Source organism: Rhinopithecus roxellana, chromosome 20 (assembly GCF_007565055.1).
Source record: "Rhinopithecus roxellana isolate Shanxi Qingling chromosome 20, ASM756505v1, whole genome shotgun sequence".
In the NCBI taxonomy this organism is placed as follows: domain Eukaryota; kingdom Metazoa; phylum Chordata; class Mammalia; order Primates; family Cercopithecidae; genus Rhinopithecus; species Rhinopithecus roxellana.
In genome coordinates, this window is record NC_044568.1 from 47,446,101 (window position 1) to 47,459,756 (window position 13,656).

Sequence of the window (13,656 nt, forward strand, 5' to 3'; positions counted from 1 at the left end):
GGAAACCAAGTTAGGAAAACAATGATTTCAGATGTCAAGTGATGGGAATGTAAAATGGCTCTTGATCAAAGACCTCTGAAACTACACATCATATGACCAGTACACCACCAGCTCCACACATCAGTATCTCTCTACAGCAGTTTCTCTAGGACAATGGTCCCCAACCTTTTTGGCACCAAGGACTGGTTGCATAGAAGACAGTTTTTCCACAGACCAGTGGTGGGGGGATGGTTTCAGGGTGATGCAAACACATCACATTTGTTGTGTACTTTATTTCTCTTATTACATAGTAATATATAATGAAATTATTATACAACTCACCATAATGTAGAATCAGCAGGAGCCCTGAACTTGTTTTCCTGAAACTAGACAGTCCTCTCTGGGGGTGATGGGAGACAGTGGCAGATCATCAGGCGTTAGATTCTCATAAGGAGCACGCAGCCTAGATCCCTCATATGCGCAGTTCACAATAGGGTTTGCGCTTTCATGAGAATCAAATGCCTCTGCTGATCTGACAGGAGGCAAAGCTCAGTTGGCAATACAAGTGACAAGGAACATCTGTAAATGCAGATGAAGCTTCGTTCGCTCACCAGCTGCTCACCTCCTGCCGTGTGATGTGGTTCCAGTCCATGGCCTGGGGGTTGTGGACCCCTGCTCTAGGGGGTCTAGGACAAACCAAAATAGACAGTATACTTCCTCACTTGGAAAATGAAAATAATAATAGTGTCTTATTTATAGGGTAGTTGTGTATATGTGAAGTATTTAGACCAGTTCTCTGCACATAGTAAGTGCTCAGTAAAGACTACATTTATTGGGCAGGCACAGTGGCTCATGCCTGTAATCCCAGCAATTTGGGAGGCCGAGGCGGGTGGATCATGAGGTCAGGAGATTGAGAACAGCCTGTTCAACATGGTGAGACCGCATTTCTACTAACAACACAAAAATTAGCTGGACGTGGTGGTGGGCACCTGTAGTCCAGCTACTCAGGAGGCTGGGGCAGGAGAATCGCTTGAACCTGGGAGGTGGAGGTTGCAGTGAGCCAAGATCATGCCACTGTGATCCAGACTGGGTGGCAGAGTGAGACTCTGTCTAAAAAAAAAAAGACTGGATTTATTATGATTATAGGAAACACAGCTTTCTGCTCTGCCAGCCTCTATGCTGAGTATCACCATAAGGCCAGCCTACCAGTGACTATTTGGAAAAGCTGTAGCATCTAGCAATACTTCCAATGTGTCTTCTATTTCACAAATAATGATGCAAAATATGAAACTAAATGAACAGTAGAGGAAACATTTTGAACAGGAAACCATGTCTATCTCTGTAAACCTGTCCATTTGAAATTTGGATTACTGCTTCTTGGATTCATTCAAGGCAATAGAAATAACCAAACTTTCTGCCTTTAACTACCTGGTCCAAGGAAATCAGCCCTGTGTTTCCTCTCTAATCTTAATCTTACCACCTGGATCTTGTGGTTTTAAGCCTGCCTAGTCATAAAGGACAACTGCAAATATTTCAGCTTTATTGGAACTCAAGAGCATTCTGGGTTTGTTCTTTGTGATTCTTCCCTTTTATTTCACTTCCACCTAACTTTTAACCTTTTCACCTTTTTTTTTTTTTTTTCCCTGAGATGGAGGAGTGGAGTGTCACCCAGGCTAGACTTCAGTGACACAATCTCGGCTCACTTGGCAACCTCCACTCCCCGAGTTCAAGCAATTCTCCTGCCTCAGCCTCCTGAGTGTCTGGGACTACAGGCACCTGCTACCACATCTGGCTAATTTTTTTGTATTTTTGTTAGAGACGGGTTTTCACCATGTTGGTCAGGTTGGTCTTGAACTCCTGACCTCAAATGATCCACCCGCCTCTGCCTCCCAAAGTGCTGGGAGTACAGGTATGAGCTATTGCATCTGGCCACTTTTAACTTTTGATGTTATATTCCATTTCCAGCATCTAGCTCTTAAATTTTGATGTTACGTTCTATTTCCAGCTATGTCCCTTTTTCTTTCTTTCTTTTGTTCTTTTTTTTTTGAGATGGAGTTTCACTCTTGTTGCCCAGGCTGGAGTGCAATGGTGTAATCTCAGCTCACCCCAACTTCCACCTCCCGGTTTCAAGTAATTCTTCTGCCTCAGCCTCTTGAGTAGCTGGAATTACAGGCATGTGCCACCACATGCAGCTAATTTTCTATTTTTAGTAGAGATGGGGTTTATCCATGTTGGTCAGGCTGGTCTCAAACTCTTGATCTCAGGTGATCCGCCCGCCTTGGCCTCCCAAACTGTTGGGATTACAGGTGTGAGCCACCACACCCAGCCTACTTTATTTTTTCTTAAGAGTGGACTTAGTTTTACCAGCTTTGATGATTTGAATTCTCTGAGGCCCTTGTCTCCTCCTGCTCCTGACCAACCGTGTAGGTGCCCCCCTGATTCCAGGCCCCAAGAAGCTACTTTCAGCTTTGAAATGTATGTGCCAGCTTTGCCTACCCCCCGAGAAAGGGAGATTATTAGATGAGGTGCTTTGCACCTGGTATTTTGCAGTTTTACCAAAAGTGATGATTATGACCCCTTAGCATAATTTCATAGCCACCAACAGTGTTCTCAGGTTTGGATGGCAGTCCAAATATACTTTAAATATTAAGTATTTGGCAGTCCAAATATACCGCCAGATTAAACTATCTTGAGAAAGTAGAATTGACTGTCATTATTTGTGGATTCTGAATTTGTGAATTCAGTGACTCACTAAAATTTATGTGTAACTCAAAATCAGTAACCATTCACGTTTCACTTTTGAGGTCATTTGCAGACATGCAGAGAGTGGAAAAAAATTTGAGTCCTCCAAGGGTGGTTCCCAGCCTTGGCCAGGTCAAACAAGATGACACCCTGTCCACCTTGTTTCAACTCTCATACTACTAACAAGTATTCTTGACTTGATATAGTTGGTGCCTTTTTTTTTTTTTTTTTTTGCATCTTTATTCTTTATGTTGGTGATTTTGTTGTTTAATGTCACCCCCAGGCATAGTGCTGAAGTACTGTCTCATGTTCCTAAGTGCAAAAAGGCTATGGTTATATCTTTTTAAAATTTTTTAAAACTTTTATTTATTTATTTATTTCTTTATTGAGACAGGCTCTTACTCTGTTGCCCATGCTGGAGTGCAATGGCATGATCTCGGCTCACTGCAACCTCCACCTCCCCCAGCTCAAGCCATTCTCTTGTCTCAGCCTCCTGAGTAGTTGAAACTACAGGCGCACATCACCGCGCCCGGCTACAGTTTTATATTTTTAGTAGAGATAGGGTTTCACCAAGTTGGCCAGGCTGGTCTAGAACTCCTGATCTCAAGTAATCTGCCCACCTTGGCCTCCCAAAGTCCTGGGATTACAGGCGTGATCCACCGTGCCTGGCCCTGATTATGTCTTTTGGAGAAAGTACCTGTGTTAGAGAAGCTTAATTCAGGCATGAGTTATACTGCTGCTGGCCATAAGGTCAGTGTTAGTGAATCAACAGTATGTATTAAATAAGGTGTCTTTAGACAGAAGCACCCCAAAAAACGGCTTATGTATTGATCAGTTGATGAAAATGTGACCAGAGGCTTGCAGGAACCTAATTTTGTATTTTCCCTAGGAATAATCATTCAGTATTCCCTAACTCAAGTGTCTGTGATGACTTTATAGAATATAACCGTGAATAATGAAAATGGATGGTGTCCAGGATGGGAACATAACATGTACAGCATCAGCACTTTCATATGAAAGTCTCCCAACAGCACAGGTGCAGCTGTACGATCCCCCAGTACACAGGGCACATGCAGTTCAAGAGCTGAGGTCGATACGGTGTAGACCCTGTAATTATAGGGAAGCCGCCACTTTTGTTTGCCAGAATTTGTGCAAAGTCCTAGTTACTTTCTTCTCAAGCCAAGTTCAGTCTGTAGATGAGATGTATTGCAGCAAACAATGTTGATAATGGGTTCCAGGCACTGCTAACATTCTATATTTTTAGCTCAGCACATACCTAGGCACAGTGCTGCCAGAGAGTAAACTCATAGCTATCTTAGTGGGTACATCTGGGTCCGGGAAAATAGGATTTATGTTTGCTATTAACCCTTTCCTCACAATAATAAATCTGCAATCTTTTTTTTTTTTTTTTTTTTTAATATGGAGTTTTGTACTTGTTGCCCAGGCTAGAGTGCAGTGGTGCGATCTTGGCTCACTGCAACCTCCGCCTCCCGGGTTCAAGGATTCTCCTGCCTCAGCCTCCCAGGTAGCTAGGATTATAAGCCACCACACCCAGCTAATTTTTTGTATTTTTAGTAGAGACAGAGTTTCACCATGTTGACCAGGCTGGTCTCGAACTCCTGGCTTCAATTGATCCGCCTGCCTCTCCCTCCCAAAGTGCTGGGATTACAGGTATGAGGCACCACACCTGGCCAAAATCTGCAGTTTTATATCAAAATGTATCATCAGTGACAGTCCCTAAGGGCAATCACATTTTTTTCTGACACCATAATTGTATTACAATATATCACAACTATTAGCATTGTGGACCAGAAAAGCAGTACATTTACTGTTTTTCAAAACTAATTGGGTTATCCTTGATACCTCCCATCCCCAGCCTGTTTGAGATGCAGTAAAGGGCTCAGGTTGGTGCCAAAATCTTGGACACACCCTCAGTCATGAGTTACTATGATTAGCGGCAAGCACAGATCAAGCCTTGTCCTGGTCTGTGCCCTGGGGTTCTTTGAAGCTGATGAGTGATTTAGAAGAACATTGGCAGCCAAGTATAAGCTGGTCATATGGAGTCACACATGAGGCTGAGAGATGACTGATTCATCTCATGATGAAAGCTGTTACTCTCACCAACATTTCGTCGATTTTGGGGAATGATTATGTTGCTGACTAGAGATCAACATGGAAATCTGGGTATAAAAAGCAGTCAGGGAGGCCGGATCCTTTCCTCTAGTGGCTGCCTCAAATCCAGCAGGCCCTTGAATAACGTCATTTTGTCCAACGTCATTTTGTTATAACTTTGATGGGAAAAAAGAAATTGATTCCCAGCCCGGACTGTTGTCTGTGTGGAGCTTGCATGTTCTCTCCATATCTGTGTGGGTTTTCTCTGGGCATTCCAGTTTCCTCCTGCATCGAAGTATCTGTTTTACTTTTGAGGTCAATTTGCAGACATGCAGAGAGTGGCAAAAAATCTGAGTCCTCCAAGGGTGGTTCCCAGCCTTGGCCTGGCATGTGCACTTTAGGGCAATTGGCATGTCGACATTGTCCCAGTCTAAGTGAATGTGGGGTGTGCGTGACTGTGCCTGGTGATGGCATTCATCCAGTCTAGGGTTGGCTCTTACTTTGTGTCCTAAGCTGCAGGGACAGGCTCTGGCCCCCTGCGACCCTGAACTGGAATAACTAGCTAAATGATTATTTTACTTGTGTTTGTTAATCTGTCTTAAATGTATATATGGCTCACATTATTTATTCCAATGTTTAATATTAGAAGTGTTTTGGTATTTATTTAGATGTTTGGTGATGTTTTTTCTGATCATAAATATACCATAGGCACTCCAGCCTAGGAGTACAGAACAAAATCCCATCCCCCCGAAAAAAGAAAACAGTAATATGCAATAAAAACTTAACTCTTTTTTTTTCCCAGAGACAAAGTCTTGCTCTGCTACCCAGGCTGGGGTGCAGTGGTATAATCACAGCTCACTGTAATCTCAAACTCCTGGGCTCGAGCGTTCCTCCCACCTCAACTTCCCAAGTAAATGGGATGATAGATGTGGGCCACTACTCCTGGGCTAATTTTTTTTTTTTTTTTTTTTTTTGTAGAAATAGAGTGTCACTATGTTGGTCAGGCTGGCCTCAAACTCCTGGCCTCAAGCAATCCTCCTGCCTCAACCTCCCAAGTGCTCGAGCCACGATGCTGGCCCTTAACTCTTGTTTGTATCAATTAGATTATGGCAAAGTTAGTTTCGTTATACATCATTTCACTTAAAGTTAGTTTCCAAGAGCCTATTGATGATGATAAGTGAGGGCTTACAGTACATGTCTTGGAGATAAATATTGTGAATGCACCATCACCCCTCAGGCTAAATAAATATTGACCCAGGAACACCAGAATCTGACCTCATTCTTCCCTCTTCCCTTTGGATAAACCTGTTTCTTTGTTTATGAGAACTATAGGAATGCCTCATTTTTATGCAAATATAAAGCGAGTGCCCAACCACCACATTTACCTAAATGCAGATGTTTTGGAGGCTCAAAACTCAAGGGTCTCCACCCAGGATCCATACATACAGAAAAGACACTTGTCCAGGATGGGGGCTAAATCTTTGGAGTTGAGTGTTACATTTTTATTTTGCTTTGTTTTTCATCGTTTTTTTGTGCAAAAAATGAGTGGAGCAAAGTAGCTGGGGGAACTGACTGTATGCTCGTCTTTTTGAGATTCAGAACTAGCGATACATTGGAGTCCAGGTGACAAGTGTGGCAGGGAGTGGAAGCCCTGTTGAGAAATGGGGACTTGAGAAGCATGGAATACTACCTTTGGTGAGGATGTTGATGTTCTCTCAAGCTATTCCGTCTACGTTGGCAATAATGAGGCTCCCGATGGAAGCTTTTGAGAATCAGATAGTTGGGGATTTGCTGCAGGAAGAGTTGTGACAATCAAGCCATTTAAATCTTAGTGATAAAACCACATGATATTTCATTTTCCCCTGCAGGTTTTTGAAGCCTTTGATATCCTGCTTACATCAAACATGTTACTCCTAAGAAAATCTTTAGTGTATTCAATTCCACATACAGATATTTTAAATGACTACTTTGGCTTAGAAGAGTACAAATGACACCCCGGTCTTTTAAAATTTCAATTAGATTAAGTTTAATCTAGGCTAAATTCATTGATTGATCACCTCAAATATTGAAACGTAATTGCCTCAAATATTGAAACAATAAAGTTGTATCATTCCTTAATTTCTTAGTGTTTTCTATAGTAGAGATTCTCTTAATGTGGATTTTGAGTAAATTTTGTGGATTTTTTCTTTTCTTTTCTTTTGAGAGGGTGTTTTGCTCTTGTTGCCCAGGCTGGAGTACAGTGGCACGATCTCGGCTCACTGCAACCTCCACCTCCCAGGTTCAAGCGATTCTGCTGTCTCAGCCTCCTGAGTAGCTAGGATTACAGGAGCCCACCACTATGCCTGGCCAATTTTTGGTATTTTTAGTAGAGAAGGGATTTTGCCATGTTGGCAAGGCTGGTCTTGAACTCCTGACCTCAGGTGATCTGCTTGCCTCAGCCTGCCAAAGTGCTGGGATTACAGGCGTGAGCCACCTTGCCCAGGCAGATCTGTTTTTTAATTTCCCTTTAAGATGGAACTTCCCTTTTTTTTTTCTTTTTTTTAAATTATACTTTAAGCTCTAGCATACATGTGAACAATGTGCAGGTTTGATACATAGGTAAACATGTGCCATGTTGGTTTGCTGCACCCATCAATTCGTCATTTACATTAGATATTTCTCCTAATGCTATCACTCCCCACTCCCCCAACCCCACGACAGGCGCTGGTGTGTGATGTTCCCCGCCCTGTGTCTAAGTTATCTGATTGTTCAGTTCCCACCTATGAGTGAGAACAGGTGGTGTTTGGTTTTCTGTTCTTGTGATAGTTTGCTCAGAATGATGGTTTCCAGCTTCATCCATGTCCCTGCAAACGACATGAACTCATCCTTTTGTATGGCTGCATAGTATTCGATGGTGTTTATGTCCCACACTTTCTTTATCCAGTCTATCATTGATGGACATTTGAGTTGGTTCCAAGTCTTTGCTATTGTGAAGAGAGCCACAATCAACATACATGTGCACGTGTCTTTAGTTTAATTAGATCCCATTTGTCTATTTTGGCTTTTTTTTGCCATTTCTTTTGGTATTTTAAACATGAAGTCCTTGCCCATGCCTATGTCCTGAATGGTATTGCTTAGGTATTCTTCTAGGGTTTTTATGGTTTTAGGTCTAACATTTAAGTCTCTAATCCATCTTGAATTAATTTTTGTATAAGGTATAAGGAAGGGATTCTACATATGGCTAGCCAGTTTTCCCAGCACCATTTATTAAATAGGGAATCCTTTCCCCATTTCTTGTTTTTATCAGGTTTGTCAAAGATCAGATGGTTGTAGATGTGTGGTATTATTTCTGAGGGCTCTGTTCTGTTCCATTGGTCTATATCCCTGTTTTGGTACTAGTACCATGCTGTTTTGGTTACTGTAGCCTTGTAGTATAGTTTGAAGTCAGGTAGCGTGATGCCTCCAGTTTTGTTCTTTTGGCTTAGGATTGTCTTGGCAATGCAGGCTTTTTTTCAGTTCCATATGAACTTTAAAGTAGTTTTATCCAATTCTGTGAGGAAAGTCATTGGTAGCTTAATGGGGATGGCATTGAGTCTATAAATTACCTTGGGCAGTATGGCCATTTTCATGATATTGATTCTTCCTATCCATGAGCATGGGATGTTCTTCCATTTGTTTGTGTCCTCTTTTATTTCGTTGAGCAGTGGTTTGTAGTTCTCCTTGAAGAGGTCCTTCGCATCCCTTGTAAGTTGGATTCCTAGGTATTTTATTCTCTTTGAAGCAGTTGTGAATGGGAGTTCACTCATGATTTGGCTCTCTGTCTGTTATTGGTGTATAAGAACGCTTGTGATTTTTGCACATTGATTGTGTATCCTGAGACTTTGCTGAAGTCGCTTATCAGCTTAAGGAGATTTGGGGCTGAGACGATGGGGTTTTCTAGATATACAGTCATGTCATCTGCAAACAGGGACAATTTGACTTCCTCTTTTCCTAATTGAATACCCTTTATTTCTTTCTCTTGCCTGGTTGCCCTGGCCAGAACTTCCAACATGATGTTGAATAGGAGTGGTGAGAGAGGGCATCCCTTTCTTGTGCCAGTTTTCAAGGGGAATGCTTCCGGTTTTTGCCCATTCAGTATGATATTGACTGTGGGTTTGTCATAAATAGCTCTTATTATTTTGAGATACGTTCCATCAATACCAAATTTATTGAGAGCTTTTAGCATGAAGGGCTGTTGAATTTTGTCAAGGGCTGTTGAATTTTGTCAAAGGCCTTTTCTGCATCCATTGAGATAATCATGTGGTTTTTGTCTTTGGCTCTGTTTATATGCTGGATTACATTTATTGATTTGCATATATTGAACCAGCCTTGCATCCCAGGGATGAAGCCCACTTGATCATGGTGGACAAGCTTTTTGATATGCTGCTGGATTTGGTTTGCCAGTGTTTTATTGGGGATTTTTGCACAGCTAAGATGGAACTTTCAAAACACTGTTTGAAGCATCCTTTATTCCTTGGTTTACTTAACTGTATTTATTATAATAATTCATTATGATTTTAAACTTGTGGTCAAATTTTTTAAAACCCCTAACATTTTTATGCACTCAAGGTATCCATTAGTTCATTATGTCAATGTTTCAGCAATAGTGTTTTGAAATTTAATAACAATATTTTGGTAGCCTTTTATCCATGTAAAATAGTCTCCCATCTTACATGTAGGAAGAGCTATCATATATTTTGCTCTTATATGGACAACTCACATATTAGACTTTTGTCTCTCTACAGTTCTAGGCTTTTCCTCAGAAGAAGAATTTGAAGATTACGTGAAGGAAGTAAATAACTCTGAAAAGGTTCTGGCCGCTATTGTTTTTGACCATGACTTCAAAAATAGCAATGATCCCCTGCCACTGAAGGTGAGAAAGTTTTATGCAGAAACCTCATATTTCTACTTCCAGTTTCCAGAGATTTAATGAAGTAGAGGTATTGTTCATTTTTCCATTTTGTAAGTGGAGAGACCATAGCTTTCCCAAGATCGTAGTGCTTATGTGTGGTACAGCAGGGATTGGAATCCAGATCTAACTAACTTCAGTGTCCGTGCCTTAATTTAGCTAGTGCCTCATGCTGATGTGGAAGGAATTTTATTAACTACCTGCCAGGCTTTATTCATAAACTGGACTCATAGGAAACGCTGACAGTTGTGGACATTGCCTCTGCTATTGCATCTGATAGGGCAGCTGTCTGTAGCCCTACAGATGATGGTAAAGAAAATGCACATTTCCTGGGACAAAACACCTGATGCAGTAAATAAAACATACGCATCTTCATTAGCAGGGAACATAACATGAAATATTTCCTTTTTCTTTTGAGTGAGTCTCATAATTTCTCTTCTAATTATAAAGAAAGAAAATAACTCGAGGACTGAAGCAGGCTGAATCAAAATTAGAACATCTGCAAACACCAAGGAAGATTCTGATAACAACCCCCCAAGAAGGAGAAGCAAGGACAGTGCTTTGAACTTAGGGTCTCTGGTGTTGAGTAAAATAACCAAAGTACAATATATAGATATGCCCAGAGCCAAAATTCTGCATTTAGGATACAGATGGTTGTCAATGGAACAAAAAAGTAAGGAAAACTGCCAGGTTTTAACTAGGGTAATAGGTATCCTTTCATTCCACCCCATAACTTCCTCCATATAGGTCAGTGTCCCTCAAGATGGTGACTCCTTGTAAACTGATGCTGATCTAGGCTCAATGGTATACACTGTGCTTGGCAATTTAAATTTAAATTGGTGCAATTGAAAACTTCACCTCTTCTGTCTGGCATGGTCTCCCTCTCCCTGCCCTATATTTGGCTTGCACATGCTTACCTTGTGCAACTGCTGCTGTGACTTTTTCTGTGTTGCCTCTTCTGACCACATGTACCCCTTCCCTCCTGCATCCTTCCATGAATACCTTAACCATGTGTCTGTCACTGAGTTTATACTACAATGTAAGTATGTTTCGTCAACTGGAATTTGAGCTCCTTGAGGAATAGGGGCTGCCTCCTTGAACATGGGATAAGTCCCTAAAACTTGTGTCTAGATAACTGAGTATATGAATATTCATCCAGACCTATGGCCTCTGCCTGTCCCTCCTACTCTTCCTGATTTCTCTGGTCTGAGCCTTCTGACTTTTGACAACTCTTGGTCCATTTGCTATCTTATTTTTTTCTTTTTTTTGAGACAGAGTCTCACTTTGTTTCCCAGACTGGAATGCAGTAATGTGATCTTGGCTCACTGCAACCTCTACCTCCCGGGTTCAAGTGATTTTCCTGCCTCACCTCTGAAGTAGCTGGGATTACAGGTGCCCACCACCACACCTGGCTAATTTTGTAGTTTTAGTAGAGACAGGGTTTCACCATGTTGACCAGGCTAGTCTCGAACTCATGACCTCAAGTGATCTACCCACCTCAGCCTCCTAAAGTGCTGGGATTACAGGCAGGAGCCACCGTGCCTGGTCCATTTTTTATCTTTTAAAGTTAGTTAACCTCAGCATGACATTTACTCAGTTCTCCAAAAGTAATACTACCTTTTCATTTAATAATTGGATTATGCAACACTCCACACTTAGATCTTATCACATTCCTCCTCTATTCTCATATCGGAGTCTGCCTTATGTTATCATTGCTTTTAAGAGAGGAAGAGATTTTCCTCTTAGAACACTACACTTGACTGACATAAAGGGAAGGAAAATTAATAATGCCGGTACATTTCATTTTAGTATGCAGCCATCTCTCTGTTTAGGGAAAAAAATTCATAATTATGTACAAATTGCCACTATATTTGCTTACCACAAGCCTGTAGTATACATCTAAGTATTGCTGACACCTCAATAAAAAATTTCACAAAATTAACAAAGGATGGATTTAAAGGAGGTGGGCTTGAGTTTAGATGTAGTCAGAGCATGAATGCCCTAGGACAAATTTGCTCTCGTTTCCTGGTGTCCAGAATATACTTCAGCCTCATCAGGCAGTCTACCTCGAAATCACATATTCCCAGTTGTACTTTAACTTTCTTTTGTTTCTGATCATTCTTTAATTATTTGCGGATTAGGGGGAGTTCTTAGATATTGATTGTTTCTTATTGCCCCTTCTAGGTAAAATATTACCTGCGTTTTAGTAATGAAAAGAAGAGCAATATGCTGGAAAATGTTTATGAAGAAGGAAGCTGGTTGACAGATTTTCTCTTTCCACCTATCCCTTCGGTGGGACCCAGAAACCAAGATGAAAATGGGGGGAGTCCTGGTAAGCAGATCTTTATTCTTAATATCCCAGTCATATAGGACAAGCCATTACATATTTAAATTTCTGTTTCTTTACTCTTGCAATGGAAGCTGCTTATTTTTAACTTACTATTTTGGTAATTTTTAAATGTGTCCAAAACCCCATATGAAGGATTCTGTATCTTTGAACAACATATTTTTATTGCCTTTTATCCTTTCCTGGTCCTTACCATTGTGTATCTTTATATTTTCATGTAGTTTAATTGTGAACTTTTGACTTACATGACGTAACGAACATTTGTAGGTACCAACACAACCTGATTAATTGTAACTGTGTGTTATACTGTTGGATTGATGAGTGATTTTTAATATAACTATAGTAATTTTAAAATGTCAACTTATTATACAGCCTACCATTTATAAGGATTTAATGTGGGGGCTTTGCTTTTACCAATAACTTTGCAAATTTACCTTTAGGAAACTATTCAACCAAAGAAATAAACTGATTGATTTAGCATAATTCTTAAAAATGTGAAATAACCTACATCTTAGGTATGGTAAGTTAATAGTACAAATATAAATATAATTTGACAGAGCATTGTGCAGTCATTAAAATATTCATGAGATCTTTTTGTAGAAGCCAAGTTCAGAACTCTGTTATCAAATTATAGCTCTGTTAACTGCATATTCATCAACATAAAACCGCGACAGATACCCAAATATAAAAACAATTGCTCTGTTAGGGTGGCAGAATTGTGATGTATGTTATTCTCTTTGAAAATAATTTCAGGCTGGGTGCAGTGGCTCACACCTGTAATCTCAGCAATTTGGGAGGCTGAAGTAGGTGGATCACTTGAGGTCAGGAGTTCAAGACCAGCCTGGCCAACATGACGAAACCCTGTCTCCACTAAAAGTACAAAAATTAGCTGGGTGTGGTGGTGGGCACCTGTAATGCCAGCTACTTGGGAGGCTAAGGCAGGAGAATCGCTTGAACCTGGGAGGCAGAGGTTGCAGTGAGCCAAGATCATGCTACTGCACTCCAGCCTGGGCAACAGAGCGAGACTCTGTCTCCAAAAAAAAAATTAATAATAATAATTTTCAAATATTATTTTTCCAGTCATAAAATTTGAAATGAAATCTTATGTTTCTTATGCATTATGTTATTGCATTATAACCTTAGTCTGCTAGTAAGAAAACATTAAACCCAAATTGTGGAACATTCTCCAAAATGGCTGACCAATATTCTTAAAAACTCTCACGGTCATGAAAAACAAGGAAAGAATGAGAAACTTTAACAGCTCAGAGGAGAGTATGGAGACGTGACAGCTAAATGCAATGCAGTATTCTGAATGGGATCCTAGAACAGAAAAAAAAAAGACATTCAGGAAAAACTGGTAAAATGCAATAAAGTTTGTGTAAAATATAAATGCTGTTGCATGCACCAATTTTTGTTTTGTTTTGTTTTTAGTTTTGACAAATGTATGATGGTAATGTAAAATGTAATATTAGGGAGTTAGGTTTCATGCAGGATATATAGTAGTATTTATCAATCTTTTTATTATTGCCTTTCTAAGGAGACCTTTAGA

At 40.5% G+C, this 13,656-nt stretch overlaps 1 protein-coding gene across 1 annotated transcript in view; it reads left to right on the top strand.

Moving 5' to 3' along the window:
* LOC115895308 (putative uncharacterized protein CRYM-AS1) overlaps nt 1-12,130 on the top strand; it is a 147,118-nt gene extending 134,988 nt beyond the window's left edge. The window contains exons 5-6 of the mRNA XM_030925619.1: nt 9,597-9,724; nt 11,945-12,130. Coding sequence (XP_030781479.1) covers nt 9,597-9,724; nt 11,945-12,130 — 314 coding nt within the window. The remainder of the gene's footprint in view (nt 1-9,596; nt 9,725-11,944) is intronic.
* The last annotated feature ends 1,526 nt before the right edge of the window (nt 12,131-13,656 follow it).